This window comes from Cyprinodon tularosa, unplaced genomic scaffold (genome assembly GCF_016077235.1).
Source record: "Cyprinodon tularosa strain WSP-4 unplaced genomic scaffold, ASM1607723v1 ctg1323, whole genome shotgun sequence".
NCBI classification, from domain to species: domain Eukaryota; kingdom Metazoa; phylum Chordata; class Actinopteri; order Cyprinodontiformes; family Cyprinodontidae; genus Cyprinodon; species Cyprinodon tularosa.
Window position 1 is genome coordinate 32287 of NW_024038141.1, and position 25192 is coordinate 57478.

A 25192-nucleotide genomic window follows, 5' to 3' on the forward strand; every position below is an offset into this window, starting at 1 on the left:
ACTGGCCCAATATCAATTATGGCAGCTAAGAACACTTTCAAAGCCATTAAGACCCAGTTTAATTTCTATTCAGGAAAATAACTCTTCTGTGGGTTTGGTGAGTTTTTTGAAATAGAGATTTCTCCAGACGCATCTCCACCCATCCTACTACTGTGTACCAGACAGTGATTAAATCAACTGTCAGGATTGAAACTAAAAAGTAATTCGAACTAGAAAAAGCTGTTTCGGAGAAACATCAAAGTGGGAATGCTTTTGCTGAATGAAAAAAGCTGAAATTACCTGCATAACATATGAAAATGTGATAGGAAGTCATCAGAAACTTCAAACTGCAGAAAACAATTGAATCATCTGAAGATTTTGTAGGGTAGAATCATTTGGCAGTAAAATGGCAGAAACAAACTCATCTTAAAAGCTGCACAGCCAAACCATACATGATATCAAAAAATGTCTTGAATATGGGCACTAGAAGGGTCTTAATATAATGTCTCCCAAGTTTCTAGAAAAATGTATAAAGAAATTTTGAAGGGGGGTTTACCTACTTTCCAGAAACATGTCAGGCGTGTTATGAATTAGCAGCAAACAGAAAAGCTTAATTCCTGTCCAGAAACAGAGCAGAATGAAGCCAAAGTTCACAATATAGGCTGAAAAGTATGAAATTAGCTGAAGTAGAAAAGAAATTACAAAGAAAAACTTTAATCTTATCTGGTTGAAGAAAAAATTAGTAGCTTAAGGATGGGAAGTAAAATGTTGAGGACGATGGTATTGAATAAGTATTAACATTTTAAAATCATATGTGGAAATGTCAAGACTTGGCAAAACAATTGGAAAATTATTTAAAATGTGTCGGTTGATCAGCATAAAGAAAACAGTGTCATCCTTAGAGGATTGAAAATCTACAAACCAATGTGCAAGACTGACCATGAGAAGCAGAGGAAGGACAGAGAGAGAAACCTATAGAAAGAGAGCTAATACCACTTAAGGAGCTGAATTTATAAAAAAAATTGAACCTGCATGTTATGAGCCGCTGTGGTAATGAAAGCACCGTTGGCAGGCTTAGGCTGCATGTTACAAGGTTAGCAGATGCTTTATTACAGTGTAAATCTTAGAACCTGATTAAGAAATATGCACTGAGGTGTGTGGTCAACAGGCCTTGGTAGTGTAATTTGAAGAAATTGGTTGACTTTGGGTAATAGCTACAAGCCATACGACACAATGAATGAGTGTGCGTAAGGAAGAGGCTTTTATTTTGTAGGTTCCCTTTAGTCTTATTTTGAAAGTCTATCATGGATGTGTGTCAAGGGAAGGGTCATGCCCAGCAGTGATATAGAATCCATTTCTAAATATGAAATCACTGGTTTTCCATGTTATTGGGTGAATAGGTGCTGCATTAGAGCGTAAATGGGAGACTTTTATTGTGAAATTTGCTCTGGGGTATGTTTTGAAAAGGTCCCTAGAGTCTAATAGAAACAAGCTGGTAGAGTTTGGGTCATAATGCTGAGCCATTTGCATCAATTAATACACAAGTATAATATAGAGGCTTTTATTTTGTAGGGTCACTGGAGTCTTATTTTGAAAGTCTAGCATGGTTGTGTGTTGAGTAAAGTGGTCAGACCCAGCAGTGATATTTGATGACTTTCAAATCCTTAAATCACTCTTTTCCCCTGTTATTAGGGCAGTAGATGAAGCAGCAATGGGAGGCTTTTATTTTGAAATTTGCTGTGGGGTGTGTTTTGAAAACCCCCCTAGAGTCTAATTTTAAAAAAGTGGTTGAGTTCGGATCATAGCTACGAGCCATACGGCACAATGAATGAGTGTATGTAAGGAAGAGGCTTTTATTTTGTAGAGTCCCTTTAGTCTTATTTCGAAAGTCTATCATGGATATGTGTCAAGGGAAGGGTCATGCCCAGCAGTGATATAGAATCCATTTCTAAATATGAAATCACTGGTTTTCCATGTTATTGGGTGAATAGATGCTGTATTAGAGCGTAAATGGGAGACTTTTATTGTGAAATTTGCTCTGGGGTATGTTTTGAAAAGGTCCCTAGAGTCTAATAGAAACAAGCTGGTAGAGTTTGGGTCATAATGCTGATCCATTTGCATCAATTAATACGCGTGTATAATATAGAGGCTTTTATTTTGTAGGGTCACTGGAGTCTTATTTTGAAAGTCTAGTAGTAGTGTGTTGAGAAAAGGGTCAGACCCAGCAGTGATACTTGATGACTTTCCAATCATTAAATCACTCTTTCCCCTGTTATTAGGGCAGTAGATGAAGTGGCAATGGGAGGCTTTTATTTTGAAATTTGCTGTGGGTTGTGTTTTGAAAAACCCCTAGAATCTCATTTTTAAAAAAGTGGTTGAGTTTGGGTCATAATGTTGAGCCATATGCTGGGAAAAAAATATGAGTTTAATGTAGGGGCTTTTATTTTGAAGGGTCCCCGGAATCTTATTTTGAAAGTCTATCAGGGTTGCGTCTGAAGGGAAGGGTCATGGCCAGTAGTCATATTGTATCCATTTCCAAATGTTAAATCAGTGTTGTCTCCCTCCATTAGATTAAAATGTGCTGTTTAAAGTGGTGGAGGTAAAATCCCTTTGAAGCTCAGTTACCTTGACAACGCTTAACGAGCCTGTCAGTGAAAGCCTGTCATTCCTTTCCTCTCAGGCTTTTTTGAATGGGAATATCAGCTCCGAACAAACGAGTGCTGAAGACAAACCGTAAATGGGATCCAAAAAATTCTTTCAGTCTAAGCGACAGCTATCCTTTGTCTCCAATTGGGGTAACTTTCATGGATGTAGCTCATTCACAGCCTTAATGGGAAGGAGAAGCATAAAGGTTTATAAATCCTGCTGGTCTCATTAAATAACATGCAGCTCAATGGTAGAGCAGAAGTCTCAAAAGCAAAACTTTCCCTCCGAACAAACGAGCGGTAAGCCAAAACCGTAAAAGGTATTCAAAAAATTCTTTCACCGTGAGCGTCAGCCATCTTTGGACTACAACTGGTGTAACTTTCATATTTCTACAATATTTCGTCTAGGCGTGGTGACGATGTAAAAAAGTGTATAATTGTCAAAATCTTGATTTTGGGGTTCGGACAGATTTGTTACCCCCGAACAAACCTTGTTCCTAGCTAAACGATAAAAGATATCGACACACTTCCTTCAATGTGAGTGCTAGGAAGGTCTGAGGAACAATTTCACCAAGGCTCATGTTGCTATGTCGAATGGTTCCCGAATGGGAGCGATACCAAAAAGTCTGTTTTTTTTTTATTTTCAGTTCGGATTTTCAGAGAGCTCTCATTGGCTTTCTATTGGGGAAGTGTGGACTTCTTCGTGGTCTGGGCCAAACTGCAGGAAAACCGTAAATCCGACAAAAATGAGGCTTACATTTCCTGAATCCTGACAAAAATGCCTACGTTTTGATGTAAAATTTATTTCAATAGAGTGAAAAATGAGGGAGTGAGAAGAATTTGTTCGGAAAAACCAGAACAGCTCAAAAGCTAGAGCACGCACTCTGGCAGTTGAAGAATTCCGTCCATAGACTTCCATTATAAATCTGAAAATCGTTAAAATTTCTTTTCAAGTTTGAAGCTTCACTGAAGTAAAACTGTAAAAGTTAGCAAAAAGCTGAGTTAAACAGTAATAGCAGAAAGATACAGAAACATTTTAAAAGTTGAATGGTGTTTCTAGGTGAAAGTATGCTGAAGTAGTTAAAGGTCAAAGATGTTAAAGTTTTAGCTGAATTTTGCTTAAATCTGAGAATTCTACATGCATTTCAATGGGGCCAAAAATCGCAGAAAAAGCTGAATATCGCGAAAACTACAAGAAATATCTTTACCAAAAGATATAGCAGAGGTCTCCTGAACGAGCTGAACGTTTTGATACCAAATTTGTTTAAGTCGGCTGAAAACTGTTGAAGTAGTTTAACGACCAAAAACGTACGGAAAAATAATAATAATAATAATAAAGAAAAACAGAAAAACAATAAGTGGGAATGCTTAAGCATTCCCACTTGATTATTTGGTAAAACAGAACCACAAAGAGATAAATAAGGAGACGGGTCCGTTTAATCCAGTGTAAACATAAGCTGTGACTGCAGACCCTGGAGATCTACACAGCTCTGTCTGGAAGCTGTCTGCAGCTCTCTGAGCCCATTTTCCAGGCTGATAATGTCTTACAGCCATGCAGGATATTTAGCAAGTGTGTAAAGACAGTAGCTAAAGGCCTCTGCAAAATTAAGCTACAAACGACCCACTCAGTCCAACAAACTGGGAACCAGTGCAACCCAGAACCTGGAAAACAATTGTCTACAATTAGGAAACAGAGGGAAAAATACAGCCCAACTAGAAAGTATTGACAGCACCGAGCCTTTTCCACATTCCACATGGTATTAAATACAGGACTGTCTTGAGGCAAACGTGGGGGAGGACTCAAAAACATTTCTGCTCTATTAAATGTCTCAGTGAGCACGGTGGCTTCCATAATGGGTAAATGGAACATCTTTGGAATCTATAGAGCAGTCCGGCTTGTCATGAAACGAGGACAGATGGACCCAGTATTCAAGGAGACACAGTCAGTAGGAAAGTTCAAAACGTTTATTAACAAAACAAAAACTAAAGCGGAGCTGTGGCTCGCGGACGCTGCAGGAGGGGGGCGGGGCACCGCCCAATCTCAGACATTCTGGTTTAACAGTCCAGTCCAAGAATGTCCCCAAGTGCTGCAGTCCCAGAGGTCATGCTGGAAGCCGATCCTGGTCAGGGATCCAGAACAGACAGGAACAGGATCCAGATCAGGCAGGAACAGAACATGTGGCAGGATCCAGACTTCCAGGCATCTACAGGCTCCCAGGAGGGTTCAGAGTCTGACAGGGTCCGAAAGCGTGACCAGGTTGTCACGCACAGGAGCAGACAGGATCAGGTGCAGATGAGCAGGCTCAGTGGAAGAGGGTAGCCGAGACAGGACGTGGAACCAGAACTTGATGCAGGATCTTTAAACTGGTCTCCACCTTGGAGCCAGGCTTACTGGATAAAAACTGAACCTCCCCGCATACAGAGCCAAAAACCTGGAGGACTCAGCAGGGGAGGAACAGTGGACAATTAGGAGACGAGACAAAAACAAAAACCCTCTCTCCACTGGCTGCCAGGATCCAGAACATGAACCAAGGCAAAAACTGAACGGACAGACTAACAGAAAGACAAGTAATGATCTGGCCCTGAATGCTAGGGCTGAACTGAATAAAAACCAGAGGAAAGAGGTGAGAGGAATAAATTATAATTGAGGCAGGGAGGGAAAACGACAGGTGAAAGGAATGACTAATTAAGGAGGAGCAAACAGGCCAGATCATGACACGGCTAGCTAAACTAAGTAATTCGTACTTAAGGTTGTTGCGAGGGAAGTGACTAAGAACCCAATGGTCACTACAGCAGAGCAGCACTCTATAGAGAGGGACCTTCCAGAAAGATGAACATCTCTGTCACAAGCATGGTAGAGTGGCCAAATTAAAGCCAGTCTTTAAAAAAGAGGAACATGGCAGCCTATCTGGAGTTTGTCAAAAGGCAACTGAAGGACTTTCAGACCAATAGAACCATTTTTTTTTTATTTAAAAGAATGAAATGGGGTGTAAATAGGGGAAGGGGTGGCCTAGTAGTTAGAGCATTGCGCTTGGGTGCCAGAGGTTCTGAGTTCAACTGCTGCAGACCCATCCCCTGTGGGGAGAAGTGGGCTGTTATTGTGCGGCGCCCGGGGAGCAGTGTGGGGTTAAGAGTTTTGTTCAGGGAGCCAGAGTGGAAGACTGTTGTAGTGGGGCTTGAACCCACAACCTCTGGATTCCAAACGCAATGCCCTAACCACCAGGCCGCTACTCCCCATAAGTATTTAACAAAGGTTGTAAATAGCGTATTGGGCCAAATATAAGATGAGTATTTTTTTCGTTAAAAACAATGATAAAATGCGAGGTCGCCTTATAATGGGGGTCTAACCAGTTACACAGGCTGACAGTTGTCTGGAGTCGTTAGACGAACGCAACAGCAGAGGGCGCCGTTTTTTTTTTGTACACCCAGTGACCTCAGTGTGGCTGGGGTCATCTTTCTATCACAATAGAGAAGAAGTGAGAAGGAGGAGACAAATGGAGAGTCGCTGCCCAAAACGGAGTGGATCAAAAGTCAGACAAGTTTGCAGATATTAGAGGCAGTGTTATGATGCCAACTTTAAAATAATAAGCAAATAAGCAAATAAGACCGGGAAAAATAAGATCAGCAAAAGAAAAGCGTATCAAAAGATTGCAGGACAGCAGGGTGAGAGGATGAGTGACAGCGAACGCAGCGAGGCAGAGGACGTAAGATCCTCATGCAGATTTTTAAGACATTCTGCAAAGTTTAGATTTAATTACAGTTGAAATGTTGCAAGATTTCAATTGAATGTCATGACTGTGTTTTGTTATTTTACTTTTTTAATTGCTTAAGTGCACAAATTTTATTTATGAGTCTTTTTTCTTCTTGTATTGGTCCTAAAAACTGATCCTAGAAAGAAAGGGTCGTCCTATAATCAGGGTCATCCTATATTCTGGTCAATACGGTAATCCTGTAAATTTGATTTCTTAGTTTTTATATCTGTTATAACTTTTGTTAAAAAAACAACAACTTTTTATCAAATTGTCATACAGTAGAATTGTGAGAGTGGTTAATATCATTTGGAGTAAGGATATAACATAAATAGATGTGTGGAAATAGATCAGTGCTTTCCAAATGCACTATAACTGAAAAAGTGTCACCGAGACTGCAGCCCTGAAAGGAGAGACCAGCATCAGGTCCTCCAGACGCCACATATCGCCATTAATAAACCTCCAGTGGAAGAAACAAAAAAAAATCACAATCTTCCCTCCAATCACAACTCATCTCACTCAGAGAGGAGAAAAAAGTGAAGGTGAGGCAAAGAGGAAAAAGCTCACAGTAAAACCACCTTTTGTGAGGCCCTGCTGTCATGAGGGCCCTGACATCAAGGGCCCAGGGCCCCATCTGTAGGAGTCTGTGGTTACAGCTCCTGGTTCTAACTTGGAGGTTCTCCTCAGACTGAATGGAGAAAACATCTGTAGAGTTACCCAGACCTGGCAGTCAGGGATAAAGGGAGTATTATGGTCTGGGCTCAGAGCTGCGGTTTGATGCTGTAACACTTTGTTCAGCTGGTGGCACCAATGTGGGAAGCATTAGCAGCCCTTTCTGCCTGATTCTACATCCAGACTACAGGACCGGATGGAGGGATGAGGAGGAGGGATGGTAGCAGCCAGGGAGGAGTGGGATGCTTTCCATCCTGTCAGCCATTATTACCTCAACTTGGAATAAAAGGAAGAGAAGATCTGCAGCTCATGTAATCTGAGGGGAGGCAGGAGAACTGCTGCTCTTCAGTGTTCTGGTAGGATTCTGGAGTAAGTGGTGAAAGAATAACATTAAAAGTAAGCAATAGACAAGAATATATTAAACTAACCCAATCTGTTTTATTTTTACTATTTAAAAAAAGTTTGTGTTGGTCCATTATCTTTATTATAAGAGTATTAACATATAATGTTTTTCTCAGGTCAATACAAACGAGCACCAAAGTTATTAATCAACTGAGTCAATCTGATATTGATAAATGTTTTCAAATAAATTATTTTACAAATGAAAATGTGATAATTTCTGTACATTTCCTCTATGTTTTTAAACATACATTTGTTTTATTTCTCAGCTCCTTAAATTTCTGTCAACAATATTAACATAACGTCAACATTTTCCCATAAAAAAAGGAAAGAAGTAATTCTCAAAATCTTTCCAGCCAAAACTGTTTCACTACGATTTCAGCAAATGTTCCTCCCACACAGCTGGAACTACAGACGTCTGCAGAGGTGATCATGGTTGTGGAATAAAGTGACGTTACTGCGTCCAGCATCTGTTTCCGGTTACAGCCTACGTATACGGCGTCTCATCTATAAAATATTGCATCCATACCAAAAGTGCACATATGCCAAAGGTTAAAAAATGGCATGCACCACAGAAAAAAATCTGATTTTAAAAACTCAGAGCAAGTACAAAACCAAGCAATGTTCTTTTATAAATCCCACATGCACCTTAAAATTTGCAAACAAGGCTACACCTCACTTTCAGCCCTCTACACGCCCACATTTAACCATAAATGGTCCATGCTAAGCACTGTCTCACTGCCTTTGTGTAAATGGCCCAACTGATCACTGTTATTTAATGGTTTTTAGAGGCAACTGCTGAGAATAGTTTAACAGATTTAGAAATAGATGCGTTGGTGGGTGAGGTGAAGAGTCTGATAAATATGTTTGGTAGCCACAATACAGGTCTGATGAATAAAAGGCAGGATTATGAAAGGAAACATGGGTCTGATACATGAACTGAAAACTTAAATATAAGGTCCACTTGGATTTAGATTTAAAAATATGAAGGATTTTTTTTTTTTTGACAGGCCCCTGACCTAACCTGACTCCACCAGATGCTCTGTAAGTAAAGGTGCATTTGAGAAAATTAGTTTTCGCCCTAGAAATCACAAATCGTCCTTCAGCTGCATGTTTCGTGGCATAACCACGAAAGTCCAAATTATTTTAAAATTGAATAAACACAAACAGTGGACTCTGGAGTTTTAAGATTTTCCACGTTGAGAATAATAGCGAAGCTAGTGCCCGGCTGTCGGGTACCCGTAGCCAGCTTAGATTTGAATGCATGGTATTTATACTGGTCCTGTAAGAACAAATTAATGCTATACGGGCAGCTTTATTCTGCATTATTTGACGTTTCTCTACATCTTTTCTTTTTGCATTTGACCATATTGTTTGACAGTAGTCAAGTTGTGAAATTATTAGTGTTCTTACTATGAGCTTAGTCAAATCAACTGGCAAAAATTTGCTACATCTTCTCAATATAGCTAAAGTTTCACATGAAGTTAGATTAATTGTCTGAGAGGAAACTTGTGATGCTATCTGGCTTCAATTCTCCACCTCACCTAACCTGACTCCACCAGATGGCTTTGCTCCGCATATCCATCTGGAAACCTTCCGTTGAAGTAATTTTGGGAAGGGGCGAAAATACTGGTTAGCTGATTGGCCTATGTTGGTGATAGACGGGCCGAATAAACCAATCAGATCAACGAAGCATATGACGTACTAACGGAGCGACGACGAAGAGGAGCCAATTGATAGATCAAACTCTTGCCGAAACCAGTCGGGAGAAGAGCAAAAACATCTTTTCCTCTGAGAAAAGCCTCCAGAGCAGTGTTTTGCTCTTCTTTCAGTGAAGAAATACTCTGTAATTCCGATAAAACTTGCTCGATAGCCACGCTAATGCTAGTTTCATCGGCTGAAGCCGCCATGTTCTTTAGTTTGAACTGTCCTGCTTTTCGTTGCGTCACACCTCAACCCGCCTCAAAGCCAACGCTGATTGGACGTTCGTTTGGTGAACGGCTCCAAATTTTCTTTAACGGAGAGTCTCCAGATTGATCTGCGAGTGAAACCTTGAAAGCTTGCGAGATCAGAATGGTCTCACGAGGCTACACCTCACCATCTGTGTCGCCATTTTATCTTGCCTCATAAATATGCGTACACTGCAGAAATGGGTCAGAGTTGGTGCAAGGGACCACACCTCACAGCAAGGTATTTTCTTGGGAATCGCAACTTTTGTGTGCAAGATGGAGTATGCAAGTTTCAGGCCCTGTATACAAGCTTTAAATAAATACCAACCTCTGATCTGGTACTACTCACTGAGACCTTCTGACCAAGCAAGTTTTAGCTAGTTTTGTTCCAAGTGATGCTTCCTCCCTTTAATAAGTCTCTCCAGCAGTTTTCCAGTGTTTCAACTGGGTTATCTGGGGGGGGAAAGGCTGTTGGATATCCTTTCACACATAAAGCATTAGGCAAATGGTTTCCAACCTGACTCTAAAGGCTTACGTGGTGAAATAATGCTCAAGGTTTTTGTTTGCCTGGTAAAAGTCCATTTGTGTCACAAGGAATTAATGTTCCATTCCATCTTATTCAACAACCCTATGGGCTTATAGACGTCTCATTTCAGACGGATACTCTTTGACCCTAATGGAGGCAAAAAATGATTGAAGCCAAATGAAAAAAACTATGACTAAAATCTGAGGACAACTGCTCGCCTGCCACCTTCCACCACTTCCTTTATGTCCCCTTACAACCCCAGTAGCATTGCAAAAACATCTGTAGCTTCTAGAGTTTCAGCCTTTTAAGAAGGGGCTAACTTTAAATCACACAACCACATCCAACAGGCTGAAAAGCCATGAAGCTGTACTCACAAAGAGGACATGTTATTATAACTTTTTCATTTTTTTTTCTTCTCTTGAGGTTTTCTCATTTCATGCAAGTTTCACTAAGAGCAGCTGGGATCAAGAAATGCAAACCGACTACAGTGCTGAATGTTTGGCACCTAGAGAGGAAGAAGAGACGATGAGATCACTGGGCTCATGTGAAGACAGGAGTTAACAGAATGGATCTCAAAATAAGAGAAAGAAGGAAAATTAACTGACCTGTGAGACATGGCTGAGACAGAGAAAGTGACCCTTCTTAACATTAGAGGATATGATCCAAATATAACAATAAAACATGCATGGAATTTATTGTACGATGAAACGTCAAAAATAATGCAGTGAAAAGAGATGAAACTGAAACCTCCCAACTTTTAATCTTACTTTTGATCTTAAAATCATTACAAAAAATAAAGAAAAATGAGAAAGCTGTATGCAAGCATAGTTTTTTTTCACCTCTCTTTTCTGACCCTGACCAAGGTTTTTATCCCGACATAAGAAAAGGCTGAATTTGTCTTTTATTCCACTGATTGTTCCCAAAATGTAAGAATGTTGTTCGCAACAAAAAATAAAAAAAATGTATTAAATAAATGCTGTAAGCATTCGACAGTTTCACTCTTTCATGTTTCTGAAAGTGGTTCTGCATACTTTATGTTGTTTCTTTCATATAACTATCCAGATATTCGACACATTCAGGACATTACATCTAAGCATTGCTAATTTTTATATTCCTTTCAGGGCTTGATGTTAACCATCGCCCGATCGCCCGGGGCAGGTAGTTTTTATTGTCGGGAGAGTACAAATTTCATCGCATTTGCCCGCCGGGCAAGTGTAATGATCGCAAAAAATATATATTTATCACTCAAAATTACTTTAAAATCACCGACATTTGCTGTAAACGACCCACAAGCTTGCCGGCGCCATTTTTGTTGTTTTGTACACGTTCTCGTGTGATTTGAAAAAGCCGCGGGATTTTCCGCTAGATGGCGTGATTCAGCTCTTGGGGAGAGAATTCTGCAAAGCAGCAGCTGGATGATGAATTTAATCTATACTATAATAAACTCTAGATTAAAAATGATCAGTCAGGGATTAGGAAAATAATAAGAACTCTATGCGCACAGTGTAAGTATTTCTATCATATGGTAGTTTTCTGTACAGCGATGCAGGTCACACATTAAAAAATTTTCACATTTTTTTCTCTTAGACATTGGAGTGGTGCATTTAAATGTTATAGAGCTAAACATGCTAAATGTGTGAGTAATAGTAGTGTAAGTTTTTAACCTGTTAAGTTTTTTTTTTTTAGATTTTTAACATTACAATTTATACTTTTCAAAGCACACAACAGTTTAAAGCAAAGTTTAGTTTGAAAAGAATGTGCAGGAAGGATTGAAAAGCATGTTAACACGGTAATGTAGGCTTGAGTTCATTATCTGACACATGCATATACACACCAGGAACCTGTAAACTTACTAAATTACAAAAAACATTTAAAAAACAAACATGTTTCATTGATATATATATACAAAAATGAATATTAGGAACTATATTTATCAAACATACTGGGCAAGTAAAAATAGTTTCTGGGCAAATGAAATGTGAAAGTCACTTGCCCCAAGGGCAAGTGGAAAAAATCCTTAACGTCAACCCCTGCCTTTCATTACCTTAAACTGTTTGGTGTTTGGAATTAGTAGAATATTTTCAAAATTCTACCAAATTCTGCAGAATCTTCTGCCTTATTGAAATTTAACAATTTCCAAGTATTTGGAGCTCTAAACAACTTTCAAGTTTTTAAATGCTTTCACACTTTAATAGCTTCTAATATTGCTATTGACAATATTGATTTAAATCTTTTTTGTCATCACACTGTCACAAACTTTCTGCATTTAACCCATCCTCTTGGGGAGCAGTGGGCTGCCATTGTGTGGCACCCAGGGAGAAGTGTGGGATTAAGGGTCTTGCTCAGGGACCCAGAGTGGTAGCCTGTGAGTGTGGAACTCGAACTCAGAACCTCAGTATTCCAAGCTCTATGTCCCAACTACTAGGCCACCACTCCCCCTGTTATGCTAAATATTTCAGCTGTTCAGTTTTACAATGTAACTCAGTGACAAGATTTTCATGCCACTAGAGTTGCACCTTTGTATTCTTCTCACTCGCTAAATGTTCCCTCTATCCAGACAATTATACATTATAAATATACAAACATACAATTAGAAATGTACTTTTCTCTGAGTAGATATGAGATGAACAACATTCTGTCAAATCCACCAAGACAACATAAAGTCTGAGAAAGAATGGGAGAACGAACGAAATGCAGCTTGCGAGGTCCAAATCCAGCTACCACTGTAAAACCTGTTAGGTTTATGTTTTATACATCATTTGCACTGTTACTTTGTTAGCTAGATTAGAGAGAGTAGATGGCCTTCTTTCACTTTGTGTACGGAGGTCATCTAAATAGGACAGCCTTCTTGTCTTTTTAAGATACACAGAATATGGGCACATCTTGGAGCCGGACTGATAGAGGAGAGCTATCTGTAATCCTGAGGCATAGAGGCAAGCTGCATATAAGTCAGTGCATTGATGGCGTGTCAGTTTCTGATACGGACAGCTAAGCATCCACCTGATGCAACACATAGACTCATGAGCTATAAGAAGCAAGAGATGACCTTGTTTGGGGCTCAATCTTTGCCGGACGCTCGCGGACGTGATTTTTGAGCCCACAGCTGTACAAGCTCCAAGCATTTTCTCCGTCCTGTAACGACCTGATCTGGAATAAACTCTGTTACTTTTTTACTCCTGTTTTTTATAGTCCTTTTTTCATGGTTTTACACAGTTTGAGTTAAGAGTAGTAAGTAACTTGTTCCCAGGAAAAGAACCGTGAGGAAGCCTCCGATGCGCAACAGCTTTTTTTAGGGGACATAACTTCCTCATTTAACAAACCAGTCTAATGTCAGACCAAAATAAGGAGTTCCGTTATAAGCATTTCATGTTAATTCAAAGGTGCTCTTGTATTTTTTCTTCTCACTAACCCCAAAAATAGCTTTAATAAAGTAGGTTCAGCTTATAATACGCTGAAAGCTCATTCACAGTTCAATAAGCCGCTTTGACTAGTTTTATATCTGTCTTGCACACTGTATGAGGTTGGAATGCAATAGATTAATTGTTGATTCTATAAGTGGCGATTGCATACAAAGACACTCAACTTTAATTTAAGCTATGATTATGATATTATGACTCTATCCCTGAGCTACAAACAGTACTGCAGCTCTCTGGTAAGGCTAGAAAGGAAAATTGTCATTAAGTCAAAATGGGCCCACATCATAAAAAAAAAATATATTGAAACCTCCAGAACAAAGTATGGATAACAGGCAGCCTTCCTTAACAAATATCCAGTAAGAAATATATTCAAATACTTGCTTTGATCCACAAAACCCTGATACAGTCCGCAAGAAATGCAGACCCATTTGCAAAATGTTTTATAGAGCTTTATCAACTGTACATAGAATGCATTAGGAAGAAGAAAAAGCAAGAAGAAAGATCTGATTCCTGTTGAAGACATGTGACATCAAAGGACGTAGAGGATGTATGAAAGAAAAGTTAAGATTTATACCACAGAATTAGACCTAAAGTTGTTAGAACAGAGAAACATTCATACAAGGAGAGTAGAGAGTAAAGTAGAAAACAAGATGACCATTTCTCACCTAAATGGAGTCCGCTACTATAATCAGCTTCCTCTGGTGACGAGAAGAAAAGGAAAGGAGAAGCCGAAAGAGAGGAAAAAACATCTGATTTAAAAAAGAGAAATTAAACAGGAGAGCAATAGATACCTGCCTCTTTAACAACAGTAGGAAGGTTCAATGTCGCATTTACTGGAACACACAGGGAACAGTGAGAGGGAAAAACAGGTAGGTTTATGTGGTTATGTTGAAAGTTTTCCTATTTTTAGAAATGTATTTTGGCTGCTATGAGACACATGGAAATTGCTCCATCTTTGCCAGATTTATTCCCTTAATTCAACTTAATTTATTTTATTTATATAGTGCCGATTCACAATGTACTTTAGGGACAATTTTAACAAAACCATACAGTCAGATTGGTTAAAATGTTCTAAGGAAACCTAGTTGATTGGATCAATTCATAATGAACCATACATAATTTATTAATAATCAGTTTTCTCTAAATCTAAATCAATTATATCAAATTTTGAAGAACAGATAACATACATATAATTTCACTATTATATTCAAATTAAACCTTAAATTAGTCCTAAATTATCCAAATTTTGCTCATTCCCATTCCTTTCTTGCCAAGTGATGCTGAAAAGCATCAAACACAAAATCTGAAATACAATTTTTAATTTTACTCACATGTGCATTAAAATAGATCATTTGTTAAAAATATCAGTAAGCCTTATTAATTTTCTTTTCTTTGCGCAAACTAACTTGGATACAGAAAAATTTAATGACTTTATCAGATAGATTTTATTCGGATTGTAATTGCATCCTTTCTTGTATATTGAATGCGTTTAGTTGACACTCTTAACCACTAAGTGGTATCAAAGCAGATCTGATGATATCAGCAATTAGCCTCGTGAGACCATCCTGATCTCGCGAGCTTTCAAGGTTTCACTGGCTAATCAGTCTGGAGACTCTCCGTTAAAGAAAATTTGGAGCCGTTCACCAAACGAACGTCCAGTCAGCGTTGGCTTTGAGGCGGGTTGAGGTGTGACGCAACGAGAAGCGCGACGGTTCAGTCTAAAGAACATTGCGGCTTCAGCCGATGAAACTAGCGTTAGCGTGGCTATCGAGCAAGTTTTATCGGAATTACAGAGTATTTCTTCACTGAAAGAAGAGCAAAACACTGCTCTGGAGGCTTTTCTCAGTGGAAAAGATGTTTTTGCTCTTCTCTCGACTGGTTTCAGCAAGAGCAGCCTGGCTTGTGGTTGTGTTTTCGTCGTGGCTCTGTTAGTACGCCATATGCTTCGTTGATCTGATTGGTTTATTTGGCCCGTCTATCACCAACATAGGCCAATCAGATAACCAGTATTTTCGCCCCTTCCCAAAATTACTTCAACGGAAGGTTTCCAGATGGATATGCGGAGCAAATCCATCTGGCGGAGTCAGGTTAATCAGCAATACCTGCATATGTACCAACCAACATTTGTTATACATAAACCATGTTGACTGTATTTAGACTTGGAGAGTTTTGAAACTCATTAGGTCACGCTTTCATAAGGGGCTAACATTCAATAATCTATCATCAGCAATAAATATAGCATATACTTCCTTTTTGCTGTTGTGCGCAAACTGATATCTATAACAATGATCATTCACAAATGTGGAAAAGCTAGCACCATTAAAATCTGGAAAAGCTAGAACCATTAGGTACAACGTCACAGTTCTCATTATGATGAATTAAAAACAAAAGGAATGACAAGAAAACACAATAGGACAGAAAGGTGAGAGGTTGACCTTACATTAAACACAAAACTTAGAAAGAGGTAGCAACCATGGATTGTTCAAATGCTGGTATTCAGAATTGCAATGAGTAAGGAATAGGATGGAGATTTCAAAGCTGCAGTACCTTCAATGTCAGTAGCTATGAGTGCCAAAAAAAAAAAGGAATGGATGTTAGTTAATTTAAAATATCTTATTTTGAGCAATGAGGTAAGAAAAAGAGAAGCAACATACCTAACTCTATATCCACATCATCTTTCAGAGAGAAAAGACAAAACAGACAGAATAAATAAATCTGAATCATTTAGAAGAGTAAACAACTTAGTCCATATAAGTTAGGTGAGAGTTCTAAGGAAATGAAGCTCCACGGTTGTTTAACACCACTTTCTTATAAACACACCACCAACAGACAAAGTACCAGCAAAAGATTTGATGTTCTTTTGCTTTGAAAACCTCCATAAGTTTTATGGAGATTTTCAAAACCACATTCATTCTCCAGGATTGTTCACACACAAAGAATTGGAATTTAACCATTTGGCTCCAATTTAAGATGTTTTAAACCAAAACATATAGGAAGGGTAATAAGTATAAACATTAAATTTTTTTGGTGATGTGATTTAGTGCAAATATATGTGGCTTTAATCTGAGCACTCAGACTGTTAAACATTCATCAGGGATAGTCTGAGGGTAGAGACTAGGGATGGAACGGTTTATGAAAACCGTCCGAACCGTTCGGTTCGACTGTCTCGGTTCGGTTCGCGTGTGTTGCGTTCGGTTCATGCGCTGCTCCTTTTTCTCATAGGCGAAGCGTTTACACTCCAGAGCAGAAGGTGGCGGTACTGCGACTATAGCCAACAACCAGTAGTAAACAAGAAGAAGAAGAAGAAGCGAAGCAGCATAGCCGGGTGTAGCAGAAAAAAATCAGTTGTTGTGGAGAATTGTGTGGGTATGGCGAGTGGAAAAGAACAGGAGTTGGAAGACGCGCCAGCAGCACTTTATAGGTCTGCTGTATGGGACCGCTTTGCATTTAGAGTGACCTACGATGACGGCGGAAAGAAAGCTGTGGATAAAAACGGTGTGCAAGCATTGTGCAACACGTTTTGTTTATGCTAACAGCAACACGACCAACATGTCAGGCTAACAATCAACATATATCGAACCAAACCGAAAACCCTGACCATGAAACCATGAACCGAACTGAACCGAACTGAACCGTGGATTTTGTGAACCGTTCCACCCCTAGTAGAGACTGTCTCTAAATCTCTCCTTTATGATCTTGATTGCAGAAGGAGAGTTGGAGCAGGCAAAAAATGTCTGTGGCATTGTCACAATGGTTTGTTCTGGCTGTCTACTGGTGCAAAGAGGGAGATTAGCGAACATGAACTCCTATGGTTTAGTTGTGAAGGACTTGACTGGCAACATTGGTGTAGGTACCAGATCTGCTTGGGGCCCGGCCCTTTCTTATGGTGTCATGATATGGCAATGCCACACGGAAAAAACTGTTTTGCTCTAGTTTCTTAAGAATCAGACCTCATCTGGCGTCTCAACATATTATTTCCCATTTTTGCTATTATTTCACCTGTCCTTGGCGATCTAAAGTAACCGAAAATAGAAGACAATTCTCAGTCTTGAAGTCAAGTACTGAGTTCTAAGACAAACTGAGCCCTGGCACTTAACAATGTGCAAAAAAAGAATCAGTGCTAAGATCTTAAGATCTGAGAACAAGGGAGGACAAATGAAACATCTTAAAAAATGACTTTTGTTGAGATTTTAGATAAAGAAAACCAACCATTCTACTGAATGGTTGTTGTTGACAGAAATTTCAAAATAGTGTAACTTAATATGGCTAATTGACCGAGCTAGCCACAGTGCTACCCAGCTCTCCCCCTTTATAGCATGGTCCTGTAATTACTTTGTTCAACATAAACATATTCTTTCCGTTTTGTTATCCATCAGGTAAAACTTAGACAAAATAACACTACAGATGCTCACGACTTAGCACACAGAGACTGTATTACGTTATCGTCTCAGCAACCATGTTTTACGTCCTGTGGCAACGTTCAGCCAATCATATATCGCAACGTCACTGGCATGCACAGGCCCAAGCAGATCTGGTAACTACAAACCTATTTCAAACACACCACAGGCAGCTAATCCACACTTTTCATGGCCTAATAAAATCTGTTGTGATCAATTAGTTGAACCATCAACTTTTTTTGCCTTTTGGACAGAAAAGAAGGAACATTTAACTTTCATCACGACTAAGGCTGCTGGACAAGGAACGAAGAGGAATGGTGGTGGTGAAACATTTACACACTGAATCCCTTCACCTCCATTATCTTATATTACTTATTAACTAATGGAAATGTTTTTGGAGTTAAAGCTGATGTTAAATGCACAAACCTCTCATATATGTTAGACAAAATTGAATAAATTCATGAATACAGGCAAGAGCAGATTATAAACTTACAGTGGTAGCAGTTGCTGATATAAAGCTCATGGTTAGATGGGCAACATGAAAAATAGCAAAAACTCTCCTATTTAGAAGTTATTACATAAACAGAGTTTGAATTGGTGTATTTAACGTTCAGCATTACTTCCCTTAAATGGAGGAGAATGTTTTCACATTGACATGAAGCAAAGAAATCCTAAGAACGGTGGAAGACCTTTAGGTAATATTGATTATCAACACTTTAGCAATAAATATTCTTAATAATTTGGAGATATAGAATGCCATCACCTGATAACAGCTTTCTATACATGTATAGCCATTATTTGGGTATATATGTATATAAATTGAGAGAACATTTTCAGTTCAAGTAGGTTTTAAAAACCATGGAGTAGTGTTGCACGATATTGGGATTTTGGCCGATATCCGATATGTCGATATTTTAAAACTAATGTAGCCGATAACCGAGATCGATACCGATGTTAAAGCTGGACAAAAATAAGTAGTCATTGAAAATAGCAGTTTTGTTATCCATTTCTGACACTTTGAAAAATAATATACTCAAATATATTTTCATATGCTGATATCAAATTGATTTTTTAAAAACGCGGTATGGATCTATTTTACTTTCAAAATCTTGTGAAATTTCATCGTTCTGTTACAAACTCTCGTGATATTTAGCAAATTTTTGTGAGATTTTGTTAGTAAAATAGATCGATACCGCGTCAATATATCAACATATAAAAATATGGCAACATTTCGTGAATTTTCGGGGGATTTCGTAGCATAACGATGACATATAGCAATATTTCATTAGTAAAAGAGATTGATATGGTGTTTTTAAATGGCAATGAAGATATTGTGATATTTTAATGTATCAATATTTTTTCCCTCGACTTTAGAAGTTTTTAAGTCTGTAAAAAAGAAGTGTTTGAAGAAGAAGAAGTAGTATTTTTTATTTTTTTTTAGACTTTAGAAACTCAGAAGCTGATCAAATATCGGGTTAAATATCGGTGGGGTGGCCGATGTCCGATATTCAGTTTTAAGGCCGATACCGATAGGGGGCTGATTATATCGTGCATCCCTACCATGGAGTTAGCACATAAGGGGCTCCGGTGGACTAGCTGCTAGCCTTCCAGTGCTCTAAAGATTTCCTTTTATTAAAACTCATTACAACATGATAAATACACTGCAAAAAATGATCTAAAAATAGAAACATTTTCTAAAAATTAGCCTATTTTCCCATAAGTTAAGCAGGTAAATAACATAAACTGCCAATGGAAAGACTTAAAATAAGATAACTTAATATTCAGCTGAAATTATGATGATATAGTTGTTGCTTTTCTCTTAATTTAAATGTAAACAAATTATTTTATTGGCAAATTTTCTTACTTACCAGTTTCCAAGAACAGAGAATATATTATTTACAGAAAAATTTATTATTGATTTATTCTTTGCAGTGTAAGATTAGTGGATCTATCACTGAAAACCTCCTTTAGTATCCCTTTGAAGTTAAAAATATTTATTATTTAACACATTTGATTCAAATTCAGGTATTATATCTAATTTATACCATCTAAATTACCCTAACCTTACAGCTAACATGGTTACGAATAATAATCTACATTATTTCCCACTGCTGTTAAATAAAGAAACTACAAATAATTTTAAATCTACATCTAACTAATCTATTTTGCTAAAAAGCATGTGACTAAGCCATTACCTAGAGAGACAAAATCTGTGGAACATGTCTGTGGAGCGTCCACTACAGCTTGATAGGGAGGAAAAACGTTTAATTTCAATTGCATCAGAAATCAAGAAAACATATTAACACAGTCATTAAGTCCACAAAAAATAGTACTATAAAGCAGAAAACAATGTTAATTTAAACATTGATAAATACTTCAATAAAGACAGATGAACCATAAAGAGAAATAACTAGAATTTAAAGAAGAATTATTTATGCTATAATCAAAATGTGTATTGAATTCTCAGGAAATAAATTAATTACTACACTTTGGAACAATGCTGTTACCAGTGGCTCTCTGGAAAAGGGGAGGCTCAATACGTCCAATATTCCATTTAAAAAATGTTAAAGCATCTAAAAAACTTCACTAACACAGTTAAAAATATCTATAAACTCCATAAAACACGGCAAGAGTGCAGGACAAAATGACTGTTCTGACTAAATGACCCATTTTCCCCTCTCGATTCATGAGGAAAATCTCCTCCTGTCTGGCCCCTGTCAGTCAAAAATGCTGCTGTATGTTTGCCAATCAGCATCAAACAGCCAGCTTCATGACCCGCTCCTGCTCCATAGACCTCCTAAGAAGCTGAGCCTCACTGGAAGTGGCGTATTTTGGCGTGTTATCCAATCAGGGCTCTACTTTATCCTCAATAGACAGAGGCTCAAACCTCAGTAGAGTCTCATAGAGACTCACCCGCAGTGTCCTCTTGCTACATAGAGGATGGGGATTTTGTCAGGTTCATAAAATGTAGGTTTTTTGAAAAAGGAAGAACTGAAATACACAATTATGTATACAATTATTTCTGCAGAAAGGAGAGACCGTTGAACCCCAGACTCAAACACACTGTCTCCCCCTGGACCTCCTCCGCAGAGAATTTTATTAACAGAACATGACCCATGGTTACAAACAGAGTATTGTTCTGACAGAACGATTTATCAGTTCATAAAGACAGGATGCTCCATCAGAATGACAAGGCAGGATGGTCTCCTGACTGAATCATGAGAGAGGAGTGGAGCATCCCCTTGCAAAAATGTTTTATAAGCACACATTAATTTTATAATCATCACTGAATAAACCTAACAGATTTCACGTCCGAGAGCTGAATAAAAAGCTGATTAATGTGGAACATACTAATAAAATTAGGCGTATTTTAATGCTTATTTAATGCAGTTTAAAGACTACATGTATTTGGAAATGCATATTTGACCAATAATTTTACAAAATTTAAACGGTTCGGCCTCAATTCAATGAGAAATCAGTGCTGGCTCATGATTATTTTCCAGATGCACAACATAAATTAAAAAGCCTAAACCATCTCGTTTATATCAATTTCAAATAAAGAACAATCAAAAACGATTATATATACCCTTTACTGATAGACGTGAATGCTGGCTTTACTGCAATGAAAGATAAGCTAACTTGATCAAGATGTATGCTCTGTAAACAGTTGATCACTGCAGCCCTCGCCAACACCAATATTGTTCCAGCTGACGGAGCTCCTGGGTTGGAGAGAAAGAGGAAAACACCCCCTCTTCAATCACCACCTCTGTCCTCTGTTCAGTAACTACAGGCTCTCCAAGGTTTCCTATAACTAGCTTGTAGTTTATGGCCCCGGGGCCATGTTGGGACGGCCTGAACCGGGCCCAGAGCCAAGCTTTATCTCCCTCCATCTCTCTGTAGATTCAGGCCCACATCTGCTTCTGACTGTGGTCATTTGATGGCTCCTCTCACCATCTACTGCTCTGCAGCTCCTTCTGCTCTTTCTCTTCTTTCTCTTTCAGACTCTGTTTTAGTTCTTTGCTCTTTGTTCAACACTCTGAGCATTTTCTACAGATTTGTTTAGAAAGAACAACTGAGCACAAACATAAAGACTTGTTATCATTTGCTGCTGATCCATTCGGACCACTGAGGGCCATGTCAGTCATGTCAGAGGACTTCCTTTCACTGCTGCAGCACAACTCCTGCTCACAGCATGCTGGACTGTAAGAGAAATGTTTTCCAGCAGCTCAAAGAAGAGGGTCAGAAATCCCACAACTCCTGAGAGGAATGAGTGAGGGAGCAGCAGAGCGGCGTCTGTCTAAGAGCTTTCAGTGGGCTGTTTTTGGCCATCCAGCAGCATGTATGCCACTGTGTGGTTGAACATAAGGAGGAAATGAAAACATCCATAAATCAGAGGCAGGCTGGAAGCAGACCTAGAAGATGGATGATCCTCTTAAAATATGTTTGTCTAACTGCAACATTATACTTTATATTGTATTGTTGCAGATCCAATGTCAAATGATGTAAGCAAACTAAGGCTCCCTTGACATCGACAGCATAAACTCTTAGATACCAGGGGTAAGTTTAAGTATCTTGAAGTAAATCTTGAACATCCTGATGAGCTCCGCTTTGCTGTGTTGAATGTTTTCTCCTTCTGTTCTAGACTTCAATAAAATATCCCTCATAAGCTTTATCTGAGCTTGTTAATCTGCTGTTTTAAATAAACAATGCAAAAACTAACACGTTTTCATGTGAAAATTCCTTCTTCTTCTTTTATTCAAGTTCCCAAATGACTTAAACTGCATCAATGCATGAAAAGAGGAGTAGGGAAGGTCTGGCCATGAATAACCAGGAAAACCGGAGCAGAAAACTTCCTCTGATAAAAAGGATTAAGCAGCATAGCTATATGGTTGCTATAGATACACGGCTTTAAGGGTACGGTCATTTAAGAAATAACATTTTCAGACCTTTATCTTTTTTTTTAACCCGCCCCCTATCAAACCAGCCTAACGTTCTTGTTAGTTACCCAGAAGGTCACAAATACTCACAGGATCGCCTACTCAGGGTCCGCTGCAGTGGCTGTGTCACAGCAGGCTGCCTTAGTGCGAATCTCCTGGAAAAAATGGGATGCAAACATCAGTTATCCTGACCAAATATTTAACACTCTAAGCAAATCTGCAATGACCAGAAGCCATAATGTGTCAAATTGTCCAAACTTTACTAAGTCTGTACTATTAGTACTCAATCACATCCCAAGGGTACACTTTTCTTGTCCACCTCAAAGATTTTTAAATGATAACAGAAAATCTTTGCTTCTTGGGCCATGGGCCTTGCATTGTGTCTGATGTTTTTTAGCGCCGCAACGCAAAATTACGACAAAGTCAAAGATGGCTCTTACCTCTCTTGGAACTGTTTGGATGGGATCAGACCAGCCCGTGGATTAGCATCCCCTTCATGCTTTGCTTGCCACCATGTTGCATCTCCTTGGCTCATTATTTGAAGGATCGAGCCTTTCTTGAACCCCAGACCAGCCTCTTTACAAGGGATGGCATTGTCTTTGCTTGGATCATAGTCAAAGAGCGCTCGCAGAAATACCTGAACACATTTCGAACAGATGCCCTATAGTTGTTATAGAAGAAGGGTAAAAACCAATCTACACAGGTCAGGGCATGGCAGCTGGTGCTTAAGATTATGGAAGGTAGTGACCTCTGCAGCGGTGACTAGTGAGTAGGGATGGACACCAATGTCCTGATCAAATTCTGTAGGTGTGTTGGAATAATTATGTATAAGATACTTAATGTTTGTTCTTATGATGCATAATGTGTGATATATTACTCTTCCAGAGAGGTGTTGCACAAGCAGTATAGGTCAACTCTCAGGAAGTATTGCTCAGGCTTAACGAGACCAGAAGTCCTCAGACCATTTGACCGCAAGACATTTAAATGCAAATTGACCTGTTCCATGAGACTGCAAATTGAATTGTATTTCTTGTTTCCTATTCCTTCAGCGCAACCTCAGTTTGTGTAACTAGGGACCCCCCCTCTGGCTTTAATAAATAGCGAGGAGAAAGCTGGAGACCGGCAGAGTGGGGTGGAGATGTACCTGCACGGTCTCTTCCTACTCTCCTTGCGAGTAAAAAGAATTCTGACTCTGTGCCTTTCTTTCCTTGTTTTACAGTGTTTTAGGTGTTAGACCTGACAAGGTGCTACCAACAACTTATTCATGCAAAAGCTAAGTTACGAATAACGAGGTACTTCCTCAGAATAGTGGCATTCCTACTACTAGCTTTTACTTACTTTGCATCATAACTACTGCGGTGAGTTCATTCCGCCTTGCATTTACACTCAAGATGCCAAACCCCTGAAGGCTCTCTATAAGCGAGGCTTGCTTTGGTTATTTTGCCAGCAGCTTCTAATGTCATCAACCTCTTCTGCAAGAAATTATCTTTTCATGATGGGCATTGGAAACAAGCCCACTCTTCCATTCTGTCTGTGTCACAATGATACCTTTAGGTACTGAAACATGGTACCATTTGACACCAACTCATTGTCTGCAGCTAGAAACATGGTGACGCAGCCACATCATCATCCTTGCTTCTTCCAGGTAAATAAGCCCTATCATATAAGATGATATTAACATAGTTCCTGTTGAATACCAACACAGACTTCAGGCAGAAGGAAATAAGTACATTGTTAGTGCAAATTCCAACAGTGCCCATTGATACCAGTGAGACGAGGATTGGGCCCTAACATTGACAGAACCAGTCACTGGGGCCCACAATTTCCCCCCGCCCCGGGAACTTTGAGAAAAAGCAATGAATTGCTCACAAACCAAGAAGGCACATGGATCAAACAAAACCATAACATTAATTAGCCAACAGTGCTACAGTTTGGATATGATAAATGACTGACCTTTGGCTCTCTGAGGGGTACGTCGTCTCTCCCAGCAGGACCTACTTTAAACGTGATGGCCCCCTGTGACTGAGCCTAGATGGAAGAACCAGAGAGACTTAAGAAAGCTGCCAACCACCAAAACACAACATAAATGTATCTTTATTTATTTTCCCTTTGGTGTTTAGAAACTACCATTGCATTGAGCTGTTCAGTGAACTGTTAATGTCATTCTCCTTATCATCACCTCAACCAGATAAATCACATCCTTGTTGGATGCAGCTCTATCTTAATCTTCTATCTTTAACATATCTGATATCTATCTATCTATCTATCTATCTATCTATCTATCTATCTATCTATCTATCTATCTATCTATCTATCTATCTATCTATCTATACCTTCTATACTATATATATACCTTCCATTTCGAAATTTTTTAAAGAAGTTACCATGATCCGTCTGTCCCTGACACTCATTTGTATTAAAGTAAGTCTCTCAGTTTTTTGTTACCATTTCCAAACTTTATAACTAGTCTAAATTATATCTTATACACCTTTTATTTATCTCTTACAGCTATCCTTTCATTAT

The 25192-nt window shown here is 38.8% G+C and overlaps 1 protein-coding gene across 1 annotated transcript in view; it reads right to left on the reverse strand.

Annotated features, from left to right (window-relative positions):
• Positions 1–25192, reverse strand: part of LOC119778384 (MAGUK p55 subfamily member 7-like) — a 71413-nt gene that overhangs the window by 27167 nt on the left and 19054 nt on the right. Inside the window, exons 5-7 of the mRNA XM_038277573.1 lie at positions 24623–24697; positions 23110–23306; positions 22760–22824 (exon numbers count right to left, since the gene is read on the reverse strand). Coding sequence (XP_038133501.1) covers positions 22760–22824; positions 23110–23306; positions 24623–24697 — 337 coding nt within the window. The remainder of the gene's footprint in view (positions 1–22759; positions 22825–23109; positions 23307–24622; positions 24698–25192) is intronic.